General features: G+C 47.8%; 9 protein-coding genes across 9 annotated transcripts; 5 read left to right on the forward strand and 4 right to left on the reverse strand.

Moving 5' to 3' along the window:
* Positions 1 to 941: 941 nt before the first annotated feature.
* PGRI_035410 (uncharacterized protein) lies at positions 942 to 1,416 on the forward strand (the record flags this gene model as incomplete). The annotated part of the gene is made up of 3 exons (XM_040791254.1): positions 942 to 1,206; positions 1,257 to 1,327; positions 1,396 to 1,416. 3 exons carry the CDS (start codon positions 942 to 944, stop codon positions 1,414 to 1,416), a joined length of 357 nt encoding a protein of 118 aa, XP_040645331.1.
* Positions 1,417 to 2,741: 1,325 nt separating this feature from the next.
* PGRI_035420 (MFS transporter) lies at positions 2,742 to 4,526 on the forward strand (the record flags this gene model as incomplete). Its single annotated transcript, XM_040791255.1, has 2 exons — positions 2,742 to 3,558; positions 3,616 to 4,526. 2 exons carry the CDS (start codon positions 2,742 to 2,744, stop codon positions 4,524 to 4,526), a joined length of 1,728 nt encoding a protein of 575 aa, XP_040645332.1.
* Positions 4,527 to 5,057: 531 nt separating this feature from the next.
* On the reverse strand, positions 5,058 to 6,549 carry PGRI_035430 (Histidine phosphatase superfamily, clade-2; the record flags this gene model as incomplete). Its single annotated transcript, XM_040791256.1, has 3 exons — positions 5,058 to 5,223; positions 5,274 to 6,172; positions 6,223 to 6,549. The coding sequence occupies 3 exons, from the start codon at positions 6,547 to 6,549 to the stop codon at positions 5,058 to 5,060; spliced, it is 1,392 nt and encodes a 463-aa protein (XP_040645333.1).
* A 404-nt stretch (positions 6,550 to 6,953) lies between these two features.
* Positions 6,954 to 8,096, forward strand: PGRI_035440 (phosphatidylinositol-specific phospholipase C; the record flags this gene model as incomplete). The annotated part of the gene is made up of 1 exon (XM_040791257.1): positions 6,954 to 8,096. The coding sequence occupies one exon, from the start codon at positions 6,954 to 6,956 to the stop codon at positions 8,094 to 8,096; it is 1,143 nt and encodes a 380-aa protein (XP_040645334.1).
* A 316-nt stretch (positions 8,097 to 8,412) lies between these two features.
* PGRI_035450 (uncharacterized protein) lies at positions 8,413 to 9,246 on the reverse strand (the record flags this gene model as incomplete). The annotated part of the gene is made up of 1 exon (XM_040791258.1): positions 8,413 to 9,246. One exon carries the CDS (start codon positions 9,244 to 9,246, stop codon positions 8,413 to 8,415), a length of 834 nt encoding a protein of 277 aa, XP_040645335.1.
* A 1,686-nt stretch (positions 9,247 to 10,932) lies between these two features.
* PGRI_035460 (ankyrin repeat domain-containing protein) lies at positions 10,933 to 12,011 on the reverse strand (the record flags this gene model as incomplete). The annotated part of the gene is made up of 6 exons (XM_040791259.1): positions 10,933 to 10,986; positions 11,052 to 11,381; positions 11,441 to 11,563; positions 11,657 to 11,785; positions 11,883 to 11,908; positions 11,960 to 12,011. The coding sequence occupies 6 exons, from the start codon at positions 12,009 to 12,011 to the stop codon at positions 10,933 to 10,935; spliced, it is 714 nt and encodes a 237-aa protein (XP_040645336.1).
* A 917-nt stretch (positions 12,012 to 12,928) lies between these two features.
* PGRI_035470 (WD40 repeat domain-containing protein) lies at positions 12,929 to 14,281 on the forward strand (the record flags this gene model as incomplete). The annotated part of the gene is made up of 1 exon (XM_040791260.1): positions 12,929 to 14,281. The coding sequence occupies one exon, from the start codon at positions 12,929 to 12,931 to the stop codon at positions 14,279 to 14,281; it is 1,353 nt and encodes a 450-aa protein (XP_040645337.1).
* A 414-nt stretch (positions 14,282 to 14,695) lies between these two features.
* On the reverse strand, positions 14,696 to 17,161 carry PGRI_035480 (origin recognition complex subunit 1; the record flags this gene model as incomplete). Its single annotated transcript, XM_040791261.1, has 3 exons — positions 14,696 to 16,157; positions 16,209 to 16,330; positions 16,388 to 17,161. 3 exons carry the CDS (start codon positions 17,159 to 17,161, stop codon positions 14,696 to 14,698), a joined length of 2,358 nt encoding a protein of 785 aa, XP_040645338.1.
* A 1,264-nt stretch (positions 17,162 to 18,425) lies between these two features.
* On the forward strand, positions 18,426 to 21,353 carry PGRI_035490 (uncharacterized protein; the record flags this gene model as incomplete). Its single annotated transcript, XM_040791262.1, has 10 exons — positions 18,426 to 18,454; positions 18,513 to 18,535; positions 18,585 to 18,990; positions 19,037 to 19,157; positions 19,206 to 19,269; positions 19,325 to 19,407; positions 19,468 to 19,692; positions 19,763 to 20,349; positions 20,405 to 20,695; positions 20,750 to 21,353. 10 exons carry the CDS (start codon positions 18,426 to 18,428, stop codon positions 21,351 to 21,353), a joined length of 2,433 nt encoding a protein of 810 aa, XP_040645339.1.
* Between the last annotated feature and the right edge of the window lie 30 nt (positions 21,354 to 21,383).

Raw genomic sequence — 21,383 nt, forward strand, 5'->3', positions numbered from 1 at the left:
TAGGTGTTCCCACCTGGATCACATGTTGAAGAATAAGGTTACATTAATCGCAAAATTGCAGGCCAAATCAAGGGTTGTTCGAAAGTACGAAACCGCTAGTGTCATAGTCGAGCAAAAGGGTTGCCTCGAGCGGAAAATTGAGTAGGTCGGGTGAACTCCACTATTCTTGAACCTGCATGAACCTGTTTGAACCTGCACAGACGTTGGCCAAGATTTCTGTCAAATTCGGAAATTTAGGCCATCACGAGTGGATCTGCCTCCGGTATGAAATGCGGCTCCAGATCGGCAGACACCGGCGCAAGGGGGTACCAGATGATTGTAACCATCCTGGTCCATCCAACTATATCAAAATGATCAAAATGATCATCAAGCGATCAACAAAAGGATCAACAAATGATCAGCAAATAGGTAGCCTAGTTGCATTACCACATGATAGCAAGGCTGATTGCCTTTCAGCGGAATGAAACAAGGAGTGCAGTATAATGGGTGGCATTCACTGCCTAAGCTAAACACTCCGAGAGGCAGAGAGAGAAGCCCGGAGGCTTCATCTTCCACAACAGACATCAACCGTTCCTCTTCAAGATTCAGGTACCAATCCAAGTACCGATAAATCAACCCCTTCAGGTACCCCTGGGCGTGCCGGCATTTCGGTAATACCTAAACCGGAAGAATGCAGGTATCATCCAGGTGCTACAATGATGGATCCGTTGGCATGCTGACCTTGATTGTAAAATTTAATTACGTGGCATTCCGACCTCACCAATTAGAGTATTTGTGGGTGTTTAGCTACACTAACAAGCTATGACTTCAAGCGAAGCTAGGAATATAAAAGGGTACTTTGAGGACCTGATTCTGCAACAGCCAACATCCTCCTATTAATCACAAGCCTTCCAAACCTTCTTCTCACCCTTTTCAACCGTTTCTACCACCTTACTTTCACAATGCAGTTCACTCTCGCTACCCTTGTCACTCTCGCCGTCTCGGCTGTGGCTATGCCTTCCGCTTCCCAGTCTAAGGGTCTTGCTCTCTCCAAGGCTGCCGGCTTCTGCCAGGCTGGTGAGATTGCCTGCTGCAACCCTAAGAAGGAGATCAGCGGCGATGGCATTCTTGGTAACCTCCTCGCTCAGGGAGCTTTGAACAACTTGCTCGGCGTTGGCGATTCCGCCTGTGCCTCCCAGAGCCTGATCAAGAACCTGAACCTGCTCGGTTAGTTACTTCTATTATTATTACCTTAAGATTATACTAATATATACTAGGTTTCACCGAGGAGGGCCAAGAGGGCACCACCTGCAAGAACGTTATTGCTTGCTGCCCCGCTGGACAAGACGTAAGACACCCTTACTTTGCTCAACACTTCAAATTACCACGGGTACTAATGTTTTTTTCCATTTACAGTGCAAGGCCATCGAGCAATAAATTCTCTAGCGAGGAAATTGTAACGAATTGGGGACTTTTGCCGGTTCGTTAGGGTTGTTGGTTGTCGCAGTGAGAATTCTAGATTGGGCTCCTTCTGTGTACCTCTACTTCGTGATAAAATGCACCTATTTGTTCCGGCCACCTATAATAATAGACTGGCTTGGGTGGCCGTGAAGTATCAACACTTATTCTCCCTTACAGTAAAGACTTGGATTTTGAAGTAGTACAGATACATAGAATCAGTACTCGAACCTTTTAGGCGCCCAATTAATAATTACGAATATATTTCACGACAATTTAGAGCCATAGCTGACAGTAATACGCAGTAAGATAATATATGGCTACTTTTCGTGGAAAAAATGACAAAAGCAAACGAACACCAGCCGGCCACACCCAAAACACCATATACTAGATGCGAATTAGGAGAACATATTATCTCGAAAGTCACTTTTTTTGTTCTATTTTATAGTTAGCCGATAGCTATGGTATTTCTAATCATATATTACAAAAAGTAGAAAATTGAAAAGCTGCATCATCGTATTGTCAATTGCGTGCTCAAAGTCCGAAATATATATATATATATATATATATATATTGTAATCACAAAGTCATAATATTTCCTAACTCCGTAAAGAACCTAGATGTCACCAAAAGAACACTAGGCTATTAGGAAAGCTACAGACTATCGTATTTAAGATATCAAGTTCAACTCCGCATCTTCTAGGTATTACGGTAGTTACTTTGTTTTGGTCGCCTAAAATATTTTGTGTTATGCGGCAGGCAAGAATCTTTTATAAAGCCCTGGCAGTGACAAATAACCAATCAACTGGGCTTGTGGTTTAGTGGTATAATACTCCCTTAGCATGGGAGTGGTCCAGGGTTCGATTCCCTGCAAGTCCAGATCTTTTTGTTTTTGTTTTTGGTTTTTTTTTTGAGTCAATCTAAAGTTGATGAGTCATATTAATAATCTTGGCACGGTTTTAACTAAGGGTCGGAGTCGGGTAGTTTATAACCCTGGAACATCGTAAAACTCGTAAAACGCCATCCTTCTGAGACGTTGAGCTTTTTGATTGGTGCAGACTCTTGAATAATTTATAATACTCAACTCCGAATCCTTTGGAAAGCACTATAATTCCTAAGACCTCGGACTTTAGATTTGTAACGGACTTTAGAGTTTTCAAAGATTATAAACCCGATATAGACAACTTTGGAAGGTTGAGCCTCAAGTATATATATAGTCCTATCTATCTTCTGATATTTCATTTAATTCATCTACTTTGCTTATACTTAAGATTATATCTCCTGCCCTTTATACTCCGATAAGAATGGAGTCTGCCATTCGAGAGGCCCCATTCGGGCAGCTTGTTCGTCTTTTGACAAACAATAAATACTTCCAATATCCCGAAGAAAAGCCTGGTTTCAAGCTTCCTGACACATGGATCAAATCGTTAAATCTGAACGGAGATGAAAGCGATGAAAAGAATATCACCCGACTAGACTCCAACCAAAGCAATGACAACAGTGGTACTTTAACCCGGGCCTCTACAGAAGTATCTATGCAATTCACCGAAGCTCGCCTCGAGGCCGACGAACAACATGAAATCGAGAAACTCAAATCCATCCCCATCGCTCCCAAGAAAACAGAAGACGGTTCCATCCTCGTTGATTGGTACTATACCGATGATCCAGAGAATCCACACAACTGGTCCAATGGCAAGCGTGCTCTCATAACTATCATGATCTGTCTATATACCTTCGTCGTGTACACCACTTCTGCTATCTACACCTCCTCAACAGAGGGTATCATGAAGGAGTTTGGTGTGAGCACTTTGGTCTCTACTTTGGGCTTATCACTTTACGTTCTGGGATATGGTATCGGGCCATTGGTCTTCTCTCCACTGAGTGAAATCCCCACAATTGGACGCAATCCAGTCTACATCGTCACAATGTTCCTCTTCGTGATCATCTCCATCCCAACAGCCTTGGTGGACAACTTCGCCGGCCTGATGGTGCTGCGCTTTCTACAAGGCTTCTTTGGCTCGCCCTGTCTTGCATCTGGTGGTGCTTCCATCGGAGACATGTATAGCCTAATGTCCCTACCTTATGCCATGATGGCCTGGGTTTCTGCCGCTTACTGTGGACGTACGTTTCCTTCCCCTTCAACCATCCCAATGTCCGTATACTAACAAGACTATACAGCCGCTCTCGGTCCTCTTCTCAGCGGCTTCGCCGTCCCCGCAAAAGGCTGGCGCTGGTCCCTCTTCGAATCAATCTGGGCCTCCGCCCCAGTTTTCATCCTGATGTTCATGTTCCTCCCAGAAACCAGCAGCGCAACAATCCTCCTCCGCCGCGCCAACCGTCTCCGCAAAATCCACAATAACAACAACTTCCAATCGCAATCCGAAATCGACCAACGCAGTATGCAAATCTCAGCTGTTGCCATCGACGCCCTAATCAAGCCCATGGAAATCACCATCAAGGATCCAGCCGTTCTCTTCGTCCAAATCTACACAGCAATCATCTACGGCATTTACTATTCCTTCTTCGAGGTCTTCCCCCTAGTCTACCCAGTCGACTACCACATGAACCTCGGCCAGACCGGTCTCGTCTTCCTCTGTGTTATGGTTGCATGTCTTATCGGCGTCGCCAGTTACGCCAGCTACATCTACTTCTGGATGAACCCCCGCATCCGCCGCTTCGGCTTCCCCCAGAATGAGAAACTTCTTATCCCCGCCCTGCCCGCCTCGTTTGGTCCTCTCATTGGTCTTTTCATCTTTGCTTGGACGGCTCGTGCGTCTATTCATTGGATTGCGCCGACTATTGGTATCACCATCTATGGCGCTACGGTTTTCATCGTCATGCAGTGCATCTTCATTTATGTTCCGCTCACTTACCCTAAGTACGCGGCTAGTCTGTTCGCTGCGAATGATTTCTTCCGCAGTGCGCTTGCGTGTGGCAGTGTGCTGTTTGCCCATCCCTTGTTTGGGAACTTGGGTGTTGCTCGGGGTGTTAGTCTTCTCGGTGGTTTGAGTGTTATTGGTATCATTGGTATCTGGTTGCTTTACTTCTATGGTAGCAGACTTCGTGCCATGAGCAAGTTTGCTACCTAGAGAAAGGTGGAATGAGTGTCTTTCGGTTATTTACGATTTTAGACGACAAGTTGGTGCATGATATTAATGGTGATATAGAGATAGAAAAGAGGCGCTATATTTAGCGACAAACATACATAGCGAATTAATGAGAATACTAGAATAACTCTATATAATATCCCGAGCGCTCTTTGTTCTTTGAATAATTGTAGGGTTCTGATATACGGCATGGAGAGAAGTAGTCATATCCTTTCTCTTCCGGCGTGATCCAGATTAGAAGATTCTCGAACTCAGAAATTACGGGTCATTCCTAATGGTGCTTAGCTTGCAATAGTCCGGAGCCTTCTAGGCAGCACTTGAAACGTTAGTGCTACTAGCATGCATGTGTGAGGTCTACCCATCTTAGGTGGTTAACTTTTATAGCAGAATAAGCCGTACTATACCATATCGTTTTATAGGTCGGAATCAAGAGGTGATGTAATAAGTTTGATTTGATTATTCTAGAAATATCTTCTGAGACGATAATTGGGATTTCCGACCTCCAGCTTGTGTTTAACCACAGAGAGAAGTTATATTCTCAGGGAAGTAAGGGCTCAGGATATCAATCAGCTCCGAGAGAGGGACCCAGTCAAGAAGACCATGGGTGCTTCGAATGGGATGACCACTGTACAAAACCCGGGCGTAGAACGACTTCCCATGCTTTTTATCTTTTGTTTCCCTAAAAACCCATTAGACAGTACCCCAGCGTACCAAAAAGAAGCGACTTACCAAACTTCAAAAGCAATGTTGGATGCCATACCAGGCCAGCGAAGGGTTTCGATTCCCAAAGCACCTAGAATAGGACCGATATCTCCGTCATGAATAAAGACGTGGCTGTAATCAAGGGAAGACTTCCCATCCAGGACAGCTTGCAGACGAGAAATAATCTCGCCAATAAACAAGCCCTCGACAAGCTGGATGTACTTGACTACCTCCGGGTTCGAGCGCCAGTAGTAGTTCCACTCCCAATCACCAGCACGGAAGACCTCCTCGGCCATCTGCATCGTGACACAAGCCGAGGAATTCGACACACTGCAGGGTAGATCATAGCCATTGCAAAGACGGCCCTGGAAGTTATCCGAAAAGTGGTCAAAGGTGCTTTGCCATGAACTATCTGTCGCGCCCAACATAGCACCCAGCTTCGAGCGCAAATTCTCAGTGACAGCCAGATGCTCTTTCCACTGCGTGGTAGACTTTATACTCGATAGAGTAGAACTGACAGCAGGACAGGAGTATCCCGCATTGACGGTATTGACAGATGAAACCATCTGGTGCAGGGGTAGAGCTCCCTCATAGTGAGGCCACATGCCGCGCAGGACGGTGCCAGCGGAGGCCTGCGTGAGAGCGGACTCACTGGAGCGGAACCAAACGCGGTTGTTTGGCTTCTTGGGGATCAAGCCGAGCTTCTTGCCGTAGACGCCCCACAGGTCCTTACCGTGTTGATATCCGTCCTGGACTCCTCCGATGGTGATCTGGGGGTACTGACAGGTGCCGTTCACGCCGGGCGTGAAGGGGTTGGTGGGATCCTGGTATGTCTGTGCATACATTGGCATGGGTTGCATGCCGCTTGCGCTGTTGGGGCCTGCATAGAGATACGGGCGCACATTGTCGCAGTGATATGCTTGGTTCTGAGGGAAGGAGTTAGTTTGGGCTGATAGTTGATCTGAAAATTGCTTACCTCCCCACCTGGAAGAATGTTGTACGGAGTTCGGCGCTGGTGGCGCTGTAGATATTCCAGGTACACAAGCTTTCCCTTAGTTGAGCCGCTGGTTAGAGCTTCGGGCAGCTTGTATTCCTCTGAACGAGGATGCGGCATAGAACAGTAGTCATAGATGCCGTAGGGGGTGCCCACGGTCGGACCATTGGTTGGAGCTTCATAGACACCACCGTATGTTCCAATCGAGCTGTTGCTGATGTATGATGTGCCATTCAGCGTAGGATAGAAGGTGTCACTTGTTTGACCCAGCACTGAGGTTGCCACGGAAAGCAAGACGAAGCTGCGCATAATGGCGATAGGTTTGACAGAGAGAAACCAGGTTTGTCGGAGATTTTCGAAGATATAGATTTCCGAAGTAACTGCCAATAAGCCTAAGATGAGAAACAAAATGAAGCTCCACCGCAGGCGCACCAGTCGCGACCTAACAATCGGTCCACGTGTTGAGTCAAGCTCAGTGCCAGCCATATGGCCCTATAGCCGACTTTGGGGCTAAATTACTCTCAACTCTTCTCAATTCTCAACATCAAATGAAGTTCAGTTCAGATTTCCCCGAGGGGTTACCGGTAATTGGGTCTTGGCATTGACCCCTGCAGGATAACTCCTTTCGGTAAGCATATATAACACTACATATTCCAGAATTTCCTTTTGATCTGGGTACTTAATTATTGAGTGAACTTTCAGTATTTTCCATGATGTGGAAGACTTCAGTTGTGATGGCCATGGCCATTCCCCTGGTGACTGCCACCCTAGCGGATTTCGCACTTCAAACAGTACTTGACAATGCCACTCCAATATTTGGATCATGCAAAAAAAGCACAGGCGAAAAATCAGAATGGATGAAGAACTATCCCGATGAAACCTTGCTCGTTCATATGAACATCCCCGGCACTCATGACAGCGCCACGTGGAATTATACACAGACGACGCAAGATACCATGCGGGGCATCACAAATCTCAACCAAGTCAATGTTCCAGTACAACAGGCATTGCGATGTCAAGAGTTACCTTTCGTCGACATGCTCGACATGGGAATCCGGGCATTTGATCTGCGATATGCGTTCGACCCGACAAACTCCACCCTCGTCTTCTACCATGCCCAGGCCCTGCTTTCGCAGACAGCCACAGTCAATGATGTACTGTTTGGTTTTTATCAGTGGCTAGATGATCATCCATCAGAGACTATCTTCCTTTCATTCCAGTACCAAGGCTCGACGGGCCTGTACGCCTCCAACAACGCGGCCGTGCAATTGCAGCTCTACAATATCCTCACCTCCCCTGTCGCGCGCCATTATTTCATGCAAACAAAAGACGAACTAGGTACCCTGGGTGATTCCCGTGGAAAGATAACTCTCATGCGCCGTTTTGACCTGGACAAACTTCTAGGTTCTTACACAGCGGCACTCCCCGGCCTGCATTTCTCGCCCAGTCTCTGGACTGATAACGGCGCAGATATTACCCTGATATACAACAAGGCCAAGAGCTTGAGTGCATACATAGAAGACTACTACCAGCCGCTCACGCCGACAGGGTCCAGTGCGATCGAGAATATCAAATGGAAATACAACGCCACAGTGAAAAATATCCACAAAGCCATTACCCGGCATCCGGACAGTCTGTTCTGGACATGGGCTTCTAGTAATAACATTGCAAATGATCCACCCGATTGGCCCCGCATTATGGCACTGGGAAATGGGACTTGCTACACACCAGCTGGCGGTATTAATCAGCAATTAGTACATCTCCTGAAAAGACAGAGAGGCAAGCGAGTGGGGATCGTGATGTTTGATTTCTTTAGCCAGCCCTCCGACCTGATTGATACATTTTTAGAGTTGTGAAATCCAAAGTAGTGGTCTAAAACAATAGTCGCTTATGACTTGTAGGCAGCCACCCATTGTAAAGATCAATACCAACCTTGGGTTGTCCGAGTGCTGATCGATCAGATAAGATCAAAGCTCCATCTGGGTCCACTTCCCTTTCCAGTGTGAACAAGAGGGTCTTCTTATACATTCAAGGTAAATATGAGCTGCGATTGCACACAAGAAAACACACGATGGTTGATTTGTCTATGCAACCCCAGGTAATGCTGTATAAGTATAACAAAATGAGGCACCTTGCACAGCACCAGAGAACGATCACTCGCTAAGATTTGAGTCAAAGTGCAATGCCAATCAAATCAGACACAATGCCCTTGTCCTCAGCCGACGTCAGGCTCTCCACCAGGCTTGACCAGGTTGGTTTATTTCGACCAGAGAGGAAACCCATCTTCCAAGTTTCCCACTTAGGTGTATCCAAAGAGGACACAAGACTAGCACAACGGGCGAGTTCGTGTTTCTCAAGATTATCCTCCTGGTCAAGACATATGCATCTCCATGCATCATCCACCTTATATACATACTCCCAGACATCATAACATTGGCTGTATTTGGTATTCTGCAATTCAACCCAGCCAGTTCGCACCAAATTCCAATCAGTAGGTTTGCAATGTTTTTCCAACTTCTCCCACATCTTCTGTGCGTTTCGAATGTTGCGAACCATTGGCTTGGTAGTAGGGGATAGATTTTTGTTAATGATCTTCCTTGCCACCTCGTTCAGACTGTCTAATTGGTTTCCCAAGTAATGTGATCGAGGACGTTGACCGATTTTGCCATCAACTAAATCCCAAACCAGGTTCTCACTCAGAACAATCTTCATTTCGCGGCGCCAGACACGATAGTCGGATCGGCCGCGTAGAGGTGGACAGTCGCATTCTATTGTAAAATTATCATCCTCGGATGCACTTCTTAAGCTGAAGGCGCGTTCGGCCGATAACTCTGCTGCGGGGATTGTTCGGGGTATGAGGTCTCTAGGACTTTCGGGCGTGATAGGTGTAACAACTTTATCAGCGAAGTAAAACCGACGCCTCTTTGTGGGCGAGCTTAATGGTTCATCTTCCGGGTGTTCTTGCTCCGAGAGGGCTCGCTTTGTCAATGGTGTTGAAGAAGTCATGGTGTTGATTATTGACAGCAGACCTAACTTGGCAGATAAGGGAATCTTCGCCACAGGTCAAAGTATGGCAATGAGAATTGACAAGGAATGTTGTTTATCAGAGAAGCATTGAAATGTTGATGTATGACGTCGCTGACTGGTTATGGCAAACGGTGATCTATCCTTGTTTTGAAAGGGGCAGATCACTTGTTTATATGCACAAGACAGAAGTATGTGCTTCTATGATATTATCTATGACATTATCAAGAAAGGCTGGACACTCAAACATGCAGCCCTACATTCCTTGGCAAATTCAATCAAGAGACAGTTGACATTTTGGATACACCTTCCCCCTTTCCACACTATATTGCTATTATGAATCCCTCGGGCCTATGGAGAAAAGTTTGCCTATCTCTCCTCTTATAGGCGATTTTTTTTAACCTTCGAAAATTGTGTATTTGAAATGTCGAGGCGTAGCTCGCCAAGCTCCCTGAGACATCGGTATTGCCTGGACGTAACTGCAAAGCACCTATACCACGCGCTATTTGTCAAAGGTTTCTCATCGCAAGACAAAGGATCAATTATCTCCATTGTATTGGAAGCCATAAACTATGATTGATTTCAAAGGGATAGCAAAAGCTAGAAAAACCTGTTTGTTCCTCTTCCCCATACCCACTTACATTCCGCGCAACTTCTTAGAATTTCGGAATTCTGCCGTCGCATATACTCACTTTTGGCTCAAACGCCAACATACCGGCGACTGTAGTACTTTGCAAAGAAGTAGCGGAAGTAGGAGTCGCCGCACTACCGGTCCCACTTTATATCGAGGTAGCTGTAGATGCACTCTAAATGGATGTAGGGGTCAAGCCAGCGGAAGTAATCATGGCAGACTTCGTTTCTATTTGCGCTTTGGAAGAGCTAGTCGTTTGTTGACTCAGTTGGAACCTTGATATTGAAGTTCGGCAATTCATTGTAGATAGGATTATCGTTGTTAAAACTAAATAAGATATAGTAACTGTCAGTGTTCGAGTGCGCTCACATTACACTGGAATTTGGATTCACTGCTCTCAGTGTCGGCTGAAGATACTCGTTTAGTCATCGACACAACGCTCCAGGGCTTCAGGGCTAGATGGAATGAGCCAATATTATATTGTGCTCACTGCTGATAGTCGCCACATATTCTGTGATATAGGGGCTTTCGAGGGGTTTCAGTTCAATATGATCGGGCCGAGTGGTCGTGGGTTGACAAATTCCACTCGACGGTGTAAGCGATACCGGCATAGATGGTTTCACCCTTGGTATGGTGGTTGGGTAAAATTTGGAGGGGAAGTCGAGTCTTACTCGGTACCATCATTTTGAGGTTGACTGCACTATTCGAGAAGTCCCCCAGAAGGTCCCCAAACTTCCCAAATGTTAAAATGGCCATTCAATCACCAGAGTGATCGAGACCTATCATCACTCATCCTCGTACGTTGGAGCTCATGTCACATAGCCCTAATCCTTTGGCAGCACATAAAAAGATTATTTAGCAAATTTAAAAGATTTATAAAGACATGTAAGGCTTGATCTGATCGTTAGAAGCTGTAATTAATAACCCAAGATTATGCAAGTTCAGACATTGGGACTGCGGGCATGCTGGACCACTGAGGCCGCGTTCCCGCGACGATTCGTCTGAACGTTAAAACATAATCCTCTGGCGCCAGATACTTAAGGGAGCTCAATTCCTTCTCTCTCTGCTGTCTGCAAGATGTATTGCTTGACCTGGATAAAACGACGGATTAGCCATTCTGATATAAATGGATACTCAACTCTAGTGAGGGGCTTACCTTGTCATCTGGGACTAGCTCAATCGCCAATCGACCTTCACTATCCCTCTTCTCCGCCTCTGCTCCAGATTTCAACAATAGGATCGCGGCAGGTCCATGTCCCTCAGAGATAGCGTGGTGAAGCGCTGTGAATCCGTCCCCATCTGTTGCGTTGACAGGACTCCTACCCTCTTCCAAGAGGGCCTTCAAAATAGGCACAGATCCCACCGCGGCTGCTCTGTGTAGGGGAAGTTGGCCACGCTTATCCTTAACTCTGGCGCTGCATTTATTGGCAAGCAAGGTGCGGACGGTGGAAAGATTTGACTTGGAACTTGCGAAGTGCAGCGCATTCTACTAGATAGTAAGTCCATGTGCTCCCAATAGCCAAGTAGTTGTCTCGGAAAGCTGACCTGTCCATTGTTACTTTTCATAGAAACATCAGCTCCTTTTCGCAGTAATAGGTCGATCGTGGCGTCGCCTGCGGCATCTTTTAGGCTAGCTGCAATCATGAGAGGCGTCCAACCGGATCCATCCTATGGTGATTTAGCAAAGTTATATATGATGATGGCAGTAGACTTCAAAAAGGCGCGGGGAATTCTCTTCGAAAATAGAATAGTGATACTCACTTCTACATCTGGGTCGAAATCCTTCATCGCAACTAGCAATTCCACGACCGGGAGGCGGTTGTAGGCCACAGCCCAGTGAATGGGAAGGCGCTCATCATCATCTTTCACGAATGCAGATTTTGGGTTTACCTGTCCCAATAGTTAGCCTTGTTCTTGGAGACTGAACAGTACCAGCGCCAGCTCGATCTTGCGGGGCAGCCTCGGCCCTAGGTGGAGCACAACTCACATTAAGCAACGACTCAACAACCTGGTCTAAGAAGATATGTTAGTATATATTTCTATACAGAGAAGAGCCAAGCTCACTTCTTCCTTCTCGGGCAGCTTCGTGCAGAGCGAACTTCTGATCGGAATCCATGACGACTTTGGAAGAGGAAGAGTGATATTGCGATAAGAGCTGCGATAAGAAGAGGAGCTGAGTCATCAATATGGAGGCCGCGGGGGCTTCCAACCTTGGAAGGTTGGTCCACCTGCTCCTAGCGAAGATATTCTACAACAAAATCGTTAGCTCAACGAATTTATTTCTGCGGGAAATGGAGACCTGGTCCTATGGTACATAAGATACACAGAATGTTCCCATTGTTCTTGTGACCTCAGGTGAGATGTGAAACTACAATGTTGGTATGGGCGTCGCATATAAAAGGTACAATAATATAGGTTAGCCGTAGGTACTGTTACTTGGAATATGTAGTTTGGAGTTTGCCGTTCACATCTACAGGGAGGTTCTTTGTCTTATTTAAGGGACCCTAACACGATGTAAATGGGTATTCTGCTTTTATTGTACATAATGTAAATTTGAGAGCTCACAATAGATCGTCGGGAAAGGACGAATGGTACGAATCCATATATTTTCTAATAAACGTAGCTTATTTATTATGTACATGGAGGAAACTCAGCTGAAGCTCAACCTTTCGAGACCGATACTACTGGCCACCGCTTTCCGCCTCACCGCCCTTTTTGCCAGGTATAATGTGATTGGCGCCTCAGGCAGAAACACCCGGTGCAACTTCGATTCAAAGATTCATGCACATCCTGTGTACCATCTTTAACCATATCTTGCCTTGCAGCTGCTAGAGACGCAGCCTCGGTCTTCAATCAAGTGTGCTTCCAAAACCAGCGCTTAAACTGAAGCTCCGGACTCGATTGCAGCGACGAACCTGCCGCAAGCTTTTTTTCATCTCGCGCACCATCGGATCGTGATTATTTGGAGCTTCTGTCCCTCAAAGGACACGGACTTATTCCACACTCCCCACACCAATTACTTTCGCGCACACAATGGAATACACACCTCAGCCCGTCGATCAGGCGGTGCGCATGTCCGCAAAGCGGACCGCTGAGCTCTTTGGTACCGAACACCTGACGGTCACGCCTTCAACTCTTACAGACGGCTCGATCGGCGTTTCCTACCGACGGAAGGCAGAGTATGAAGATATTATTGAGCTACCACGAGCTCTCGCAGAGAAACAGGCGAAGGCTACAGCCGGCCGGACAAAACGGCCGAAGATTCAGGCGCAGAAACCCGCAGATGGCAGCGGCGCATCCATGTCTCTTGTGAGGCGGCCATCAGGCACTGGAGCAGGAGCAGCCCCTGCTGGGGAACAGCCTACGAGTTTGATCCAGAGACCGTCGGCCACCAAGCAGCAGCGGCCCGAGTGGCACGCGCCTTGGAAGCTGATGCGCGTTATTTCGGGACATCTGGGATGGGTGCGGGCTTTGGCAGTGGAACCGAACAATCAGTGGTTTGCTAGTGGAGCAGGAGATCGGACAATCAAGATTTGGAATCTGGCGACGGGCGCATTGCGACTCACTCTCACCGGTCACATCTCCACCGTCCGTGGCTTAGCAGTGTCACCCCGGCATCCGTACCTTTTCTCGTGCGGTGAGGATAAGATGGTCAAGTGTTGGGATTTGGAGACCAACAAGGTCATTCGACACTACCACGGTCATCTCAGCGGTGTGTACACTCTCGCCCTTCACCCTCGTCTCGATCTGTTAGTCACGGGTGGTCGTGATGGCGTGTGCCGAGTCTGGGATATGCGCACGCGAAGCAACATCCACGTTCTCAGCGGACACAAAGGCACTGTCGCCGACATCAAGTGCCAAGACGCCGACCCTCAGATTATCTCCGGCTCGCTGGACTCCACAGTCCGGTTGTGGGATTTGGCCGCTGGTAAGAGCATGGGCGTTCTGACACACCACAAGAAGGGTGTTCGCAATATCGCCATTCACCCCACCGAGTATACATTTGCCAGTGCCAGTACCGGAAGCATCAAGCAGTGGATGTGCCCTAAGGGCGATTTCATGCAAAACTTTGACGGCCAGAACTCCGTCATCAACTCTCTCGCCGTCAACGATGAGAACGTTCTCTTCTCTGGCGGTGACAACGGTTCCATGTCATTCTGGGATTGGAAGACTGGTCACCGCTTCCAGTCTATGGAGACTACCGCACAGCCCGGCTCTCTTGAAGCTGAAGCTGGTATTATGGCTTCTACCTTTGATCGTACTGGTTTGCGTCTTATCACAGGTGAAGCTGATAAAACAATCAAGATCTGGAAGCAGGACGAAGAGGCCACCCCCGAGACTCACCCTCTGACTTGGGCCCCGACTCTCGGTAGACAACGGTACTAGAGGGATGACCAGCATCACTGGCATTCGTACCCTCTCTTCCAATTTCTCAATACCCTGTATTCATTTTATTTTTTGCCACCAAGTTCTTGTTGGCACTATGTGGAGTTAAGCGCGGTCTGTGGAAGGCTCTTGATTTTAAAAATATTCAAACATGTATCGGAAAAAGTCTCTGAAAGGCTCGTTTCATGCCCCCGAAACTACTAGTCTTAACGCTCTGTATGATACGAACACCAATTGAGCCAAATGATACCCTTGGCAATCGACCACATGGACAATACGTACAAATAGCCTCTATGATCTAGAGCACAGACATAGTTGGACTGAAAGGGTATCATATGCAAACTATTATGCGATATTACACTAACTCCAGGTAATGCGTATCGTATAGAACACCTAAAAGAAAAACCTTGAACATCACTGCTCAATACCCAAACCAAAGCCCTTCGCCTCGACATCCTCCCTGAAAGCGGACCTGACATCTTCCGCCGCAACCCTAAGCCGAACTTTACTACTGCGGTCACCGCGAGTGGGAATCGTAGTACCCCCAAGCACGCTTTTAGAACCAGAGCCTTGCTCCAGCGCCAGGACACCCGAGTTCATGAGCAACATGGCCGCATGGCCCAGGCTCCGCACGCGAGCACTGGGGCCTCCGCCCAGCAAGAAATCTTTCACATCAGCGCCAGCGGCGCCAGCAACGGCGACGGCTGCATCGGCGATGCGGCGAGCTTCGTCTAGGACGTCGCCGAATGTAGATTCTGAAATGCCTGTCCGGTGGACGCGGGCTAGTAGCGCGGCCAGGAAAAGCTTTCCTGATAGTGGGAGACAGCGCAAGGATTGTTGCAGTGGAGTTGACGTAGCTTCGTGAATGGCTTGCTTGATCGTGGCGATAGTCACGCGGCCCGGTTGGCCTTTCGCAGGAGGTTTAGCGACGGCCGATTCCCCGGCCTTGGCTGCGATTGCCTGGCGCCGGGCGGGGGTTTTGCTGGGTGTGGGAGGTAATGATTCTGTCTCGTCTTTGGCCTCATCTGCGGCAGCAGCCTCGTCGGCAGCTTGCTCGGCGATTTCAACCGCTCGACGGCAGATATCCAGAGCTCGTCTAGCATCACCGCTGACGGCGGCTACTTTGCGACTTGCGAATTGGACGGCGTCTGGATCGACGATATTGCCCGGTACACTCGCCAGGCGGGTACTGATGATTTCCATTAAATCTGTGTGACGGTATCCCGGAAATGTGATACGGGTTAAGCCAAGACGACTGGAGATCTTGTTGCTTAAGGTTCTTTCGGGGAGATCCATGGTGTTTGCGACAGCCAGGACAATGAGGCGCGAGTGGCGGAGAGCAGGCCAGTTGAAGAAGTTATACATGACGGACTGATTTTTTGTGACAAGCTGATCCAACTCATCCATGAGCACAACACAAGATACCCGACGAGGGGAGGGATTTGAGAATTCTCTTTCGAGAAGATCCAATGCATGTGAAGGCGATACTCGGTCGCCCTTCAAGGCTTCCCATAACAAAGAGTAGGATTGGTGCGGGTCGGTGACTTTCATGCCGTTAATCTCGACAAAAATGAAATCGTCCATTTCCTCTTCGTGTACGGCACCGTTTAGCTGCGCCACCACTTCGCGTACGGTGGCAGTCTTGCCAGTGCCTGGGGTACCGGAGATATAGATACAAGCACCTGTGCCTTCCATGATTGCAGCGCTAAGATGGTTGTATACAGTGTTGAACTCGGTCTTCCGGCACGGTAATGAATCTGGAACAGTAGAGACGTGTAGCAAATTCCGAGCTTGACGGTAGGGAGAGTCAAAATGTGTGGGTGAGAGGACACGGGTGCCCAGAGGTGTAAACTCAAGCGGCTTTTTGACAACAATCCTACTATATGTTAGTTTCATTCTATGAGGACCATTTTTCGTTGTTTCCTACCGTTTATGGGTCGGAGTCATCAGGGCCTTCTTGCGCTGCGATTGTGGTGTGGCATTCGTTGCTGCTAATCGCTGCCTCTTTCTCGGAGTTGTAGGTGGCACCGTCTCCTTTGTATCAACGTACTGCGATGGTCTAAATTAGCGCTGCTTTGACAATTGAAACGATGTGGTTCAACTCACTTCATCGTCCGCAGCCTTGCGTTTTCTGGAGGCTTTCAAGCCATCCCTGACCCAATCGATCAGATGTTGGATGTTGTCCGCATTGTACACCTGCTCCCAGACAAACTCATCGGTATAACGTCCTTGAACTTGGTTCACACCTCGTCGACAAACAATGCACTTGTGGTATTCCGCCAATTCAGTCTTGTTCTTTGGAGGGCCATTCGGGTATTTGGCACTGAAGGTGCTCTGAGACATAACCGCCCCTTTGCCGCTGATTGATGTCAAGGGGTTGCTATTGAAATCGAGTGTAATGTATTGCTCGTTGAGCAAGGCATCGGTCCGGCGCTTGTTCCTCGTGCCCATGAATTCGTCGGGTGATGCGAACCACATAATATTGGCGGATTTGACAATCTCGTCTTCTTCGTCTTCGTCCTCCTCTTCCAGAAATTCTGTTATTATGCCAACCCAGTCCTTTCCAGCCTCAGGAGATTTCAAGAGAATCACCTCGCCCACTTTGCATTGGAATTGACCCATCTGTGCACCAACGATTTTGCGTTTTTGGCGGGCGGGACGAGAAGGTCGTCTTCGGCTCCGTTTTGCAGGTGTTTCATTGTTAGGCTCAGTTTCCTGGGTAGCCTCTTCATTTGTATCGTAAATCCATTCCCACGGAAGGTCCTCAACGCCTAGTTCATCGTCGGAATCGTCTCGAATGAGAGCACCCTTGGTCATCCATTGGGCGCGTTCGCGGGCACTGCGCCTCTGCGCCGAAGGTTCTGAATCGCTATCGCTCATTGGGGTGCAATAGATGTGACTGGACACATCAACGGAGAAGGAGAAATCGCGCTCGACGCGTTGTCCACTTTCGTCTCTTTTAGGCTTAGTTCGGCAAGGAGGTCTGGCCAATCAAATCCATCGGCCTCACAGTAAGACACCTGGGCAACGACAGCACATTATTCCTAGTTTATGCTCCGTACAAACTACATGTGTACAAGCTGTACATACAATATTCCAACTGTTTCTATACACGTGAAATCAATTCATGGATTTTCTCAAGCTCTTCAAAGACATCCCACTCTGCAGTGTCATACTCAAACTATCGGCACCTTTTCGTCTCAATATCACCATCATGGATTTTATAAATTAGATCTGCTTGTCCGAACTACACATGATTTTGCTATGCTGAACTTCAAGCCTATCTAGCTAATACATGTATATGTCGGTTATTGTGCTCCCTTAAGCATGAGATTCTTGGACAGTTCTAAAATGTCCCAAAGTTGAAAGATTCAGCCGTAAGCTGTTATTGTATTGTGGCACAACTTCCCCCATCAATGTGGTGATCCAAATGCAGGAGCTCACCGAACACAGCTTCAATATTTATGTTGTACAGATCTTGGAGATATCGGAACGGAATAACAAAACTCCGGTGCCCTAACATCCCAACTACAAGATTTGGTTTGTTTTAACTCCTTTCAATTCCCACATTAAATCATAGTCTGTGAGAATTGTAGAAAGCTAGATCTCGGGTGTCCTCATCCATCAGCATCTTCTCATTGGAAGTGGACTAGTTCGATGTGCTTTATGGCTGTATACACCATGGTATTTTTTATTATATACACCCGTACTATGTCATCAATAACTGTAGTTTTACCTACCTGGGTAGGCAACGGATTTGATACATACCTGTGGACTCTTACTTTCTGATGACTTCCCCAGATAAGAAGTGACAGTTGAGTCTCAGTGCACCCACACCGGCGCTGGCGCCTTCCAAATTTGGAAGGTTCTCTTTCCGCGCGACGCATTGCGTTTCTGGTTCCGCGGTTACCTCCAGGGCTACCTATCCTTTACTTTTCTATTACTTCTCTCACATTGCCCGCTTATTTTGATTTCCCGCTGCAATCGACTTTTTATCAGATACATCGCACTTCCATCGACAAGAAGATCTATTTCTTTCGAAATACCCCCTGTCACCCTTATCAGCTTGACTGATTCCGAATAATTCATCCCGTGAGATACAGCTCCAGCCACCGAGCATCCGTGGGCATCTGATTCCGTTAAAATGGCGTCTGTACCCCAGCCCTGCCCGGAGTAAGTATATCTCACACACGAATAATTGCAAGTATGTTTTGCTAATTAATATCGCCAGCTGGGAGCGTCTCAATGCCAAATGTGAGAAGTTATCTCCTTTAATTATGGTTGTATGTACTGACTTTGATAGCATGGGAGCTACCTAACTACGGCCCCGGCCCAGATTTTGGCCGGGGAACCATCTACCGCCAAGAAGAAGATGAGTACGCGGAAAATACAGGTCGTGATTCCGACGATTTTGATTTCGATGACGAGGGTCCTCTTGAGAATGTGAAGTATGACCGCCCCCCCCTGGACGATTCGGCGCACCCGACAAGTTCAACAGCGCCCGTAATTGGCCCTATTCCAAGTGTACCTCCTGTGCCCAAGCAATCACCAATTCCAAGTCAAAGTCTCTTTCAAATTGGACCTAGACCAGGTCGAGCTCAGGCACCAGAGGGACCAATCTTCAATGACCGTGGGCTAAATACCAGCAGTTCCACTACGTTCGACCGACCGAATCATTCGACGCGTAATGTCGGACCGGGTCAAAGTAAGTACGCCAAGAGGGGAGATACCCGAGCATCACGACCACCGTTTCAGTCAAACAAACGCAAAGTTCCTTCAGGTCCTTCGCAACACAGAGGCAAGAATCGATCTAACCCGCCAGGCCAAAATGACTCTTATTCCAAGGCAAGGTGGCGCAAGGGTCTTCCTCCGGATGGTAAGTGTGCCCACATCAACCTCAAGGCCATTATTAACAGACAAATAGCTTCTTATCGTTTGCCTTACGAGTGTCAAGTTTTTCAAGAAAAGTGAGTATATGAAGCTTTACGGTTTGTGGCGCTTAGGACTAACCAAGCCGGTGAAGAACTAGACAAGTAACCCCAGGAGAAGCTTCCAACACCGACTTCCGCCAGAGAATTATCGAGGACACAGGTGCCTATGTGAGGATTAGCGCGGAAAATGCAAAGGTCAGTTGCCAGTTAAATTCCCCAATATCTGAGGGACTCAGTATACTAATAACCTTATAGCTCGTTCACATCTGGGGCCGGGAAGAACAGGTTTTGGGGGCCCAGAATATGCTTCAGGATATGTTGAGTCGCTTGATGCGGCAGCGAACTCTGTCTAAAGTATCGCGTTGGTCTAAGGTACACGCGCATTCGAATACGAAAGTTGCCTATGCCCTGTCGCGGGCAAACCAGGAGGAAAGACTGACTGAGATGCGAAAGCCGCCGGAAACTGCTATGAGCTACACGGTATGGATAACGCTCTGATAACCCTGATTTGTGTTCGGTCCTTTATGGAAACTAACCCTTGAAACTACAGCTTGCTTTCCTCTGGCCCGCTGATGGCCCGTCGTTGAACTACCTTTTCACTGCCCGACGCGAGCTCCTCGATTACCTTCGCTTGAAATACACCGCATATATCTACATCAGACCTGGTATCCAGGACTGCCTTTTCATATCTGGAAACCGGGAGCGGGATATGTGCATCATTGCATCTCGATTCCGAGAGCTGTGGGAGAGGCTAATGGTCCAGCAAAAGACGGACATCAAGTTGTTCCTTATTGCAGCCCCCCGAGTGGAGCTTATGAGAACCCACGTCATTCTCCAAAAATTGGGAGGGTTCTCAATCCCTGCTCTCTGTGGACCGGAACTGGCCCCAGATGTAGCCGCGACCTGGGGAACCACTGCGGAGGAGGTCAAGCGCAACAACAAGATTACTGTCACTACACACCTTCGGAAAACACTGAAGTTAATTCCTAAATTTCGGGGATTGCTGCAAATGCGAGCAAAGTTCGGTTTGTTCGCACTGCAACGGTGGCGCAAGCCCAACGATGGTACTTCTTATCAGTTCTCGGAGTTTCGCGAGATGCTTGCACATGCGAACACCGAAGGACGTTTGCTCCCAGGGTATGTTACCACACCTGCCGGAATCTAATGGCTTGCCGACTGACTTATCTTTTAGGATCCGGCTGCCGCAAGATAAGATCTTCCAGAGAATCATGAAATCCAAATTTCTTAAGCCCTGGGGGAAAGCACCGATCACATCCCTCCCGACGATGATGCCTAGATATTCCGCCATCTTTGAGTACCAACCAAACGACGATTTGATGATTCGCGTGGAAGCGAAATTCTCTCTTCCTCTCGGCTCGCAGGAGTTTGAGGTTAACGGAATCCGTTGTTACAAAGCAAAACAGATTAGTGCCCCTGCTGATCGTCAGATGCCATTGCAGATCAGCATGATTGACCCTGAAAGGTTTGTTGACCTTAAATTCTTTAGAAGTTTACTGGAAACTGACTTTGAATACAGGTCCGACTGGCAACTTGAAGTGAAGGCTCTTGAGCTCTGCCCCGACAAGGAGATGCCCCCCGATATGGAAAAGTTCTTGCGTTCTATTCGGTTCCAATGGAACCCAACTGTAAAAAATATGGGAGCTGCCCCCCAGCGCAGGGCGAGGTTCTTGTATGGCTCGCCAGTCAAGCGCTTCATCGAAAAAGCCGCAATTCAGCTCCAAGTGATTGACTCGCCGCATGTATTCGAGCTCGCCCGCTTCGACGAGTACACGTACACGACTGGTCACTGGTGTCTCAAACCAAAAGTGTCCTGGGGGGTATCGCTGTTCAATCCTACTTGGGATGATATCCTAGGTGAACAGGTTGAGGTCAATGTTGATGACATTTCCAAAGAAGGCTGTCTATCGGTGTTCTTTCCCCCTCCCGAGGGCGAAGAACAAGACAATGACAAGGAGAAAACGGACGAGGAGATCCGCAAGGAGACTGAAACCCGAAAGAAGGCCGAGGAGGAGCAACTGGGCCAATTCATGAGCACTGTCCAGAAAGTTGCGCGGATGCTAGGAAATCCGGGCGGTGAACTCTCCGATGTCCTTGAGACTGAGCTTGGAAGTCTTTTCTAGTGGATTGTCAGCGAGATTATCCTGAAGTTG

The sequence above is a fragment of the Penicillium griseofulvum genome (assembly GCF_001561935.1).
Source record: "Penicillium griseofulvum strain PG3 chromosome Unknown contig_86, whole genome shotgun sequence".
Lineage (NCBI taxonomy): Eukaryota > Fungi > Ascomycota > Eurotiomycetes > Eurotiales > Aspergillaceae > Penicillium > Penicillium griseofulvum.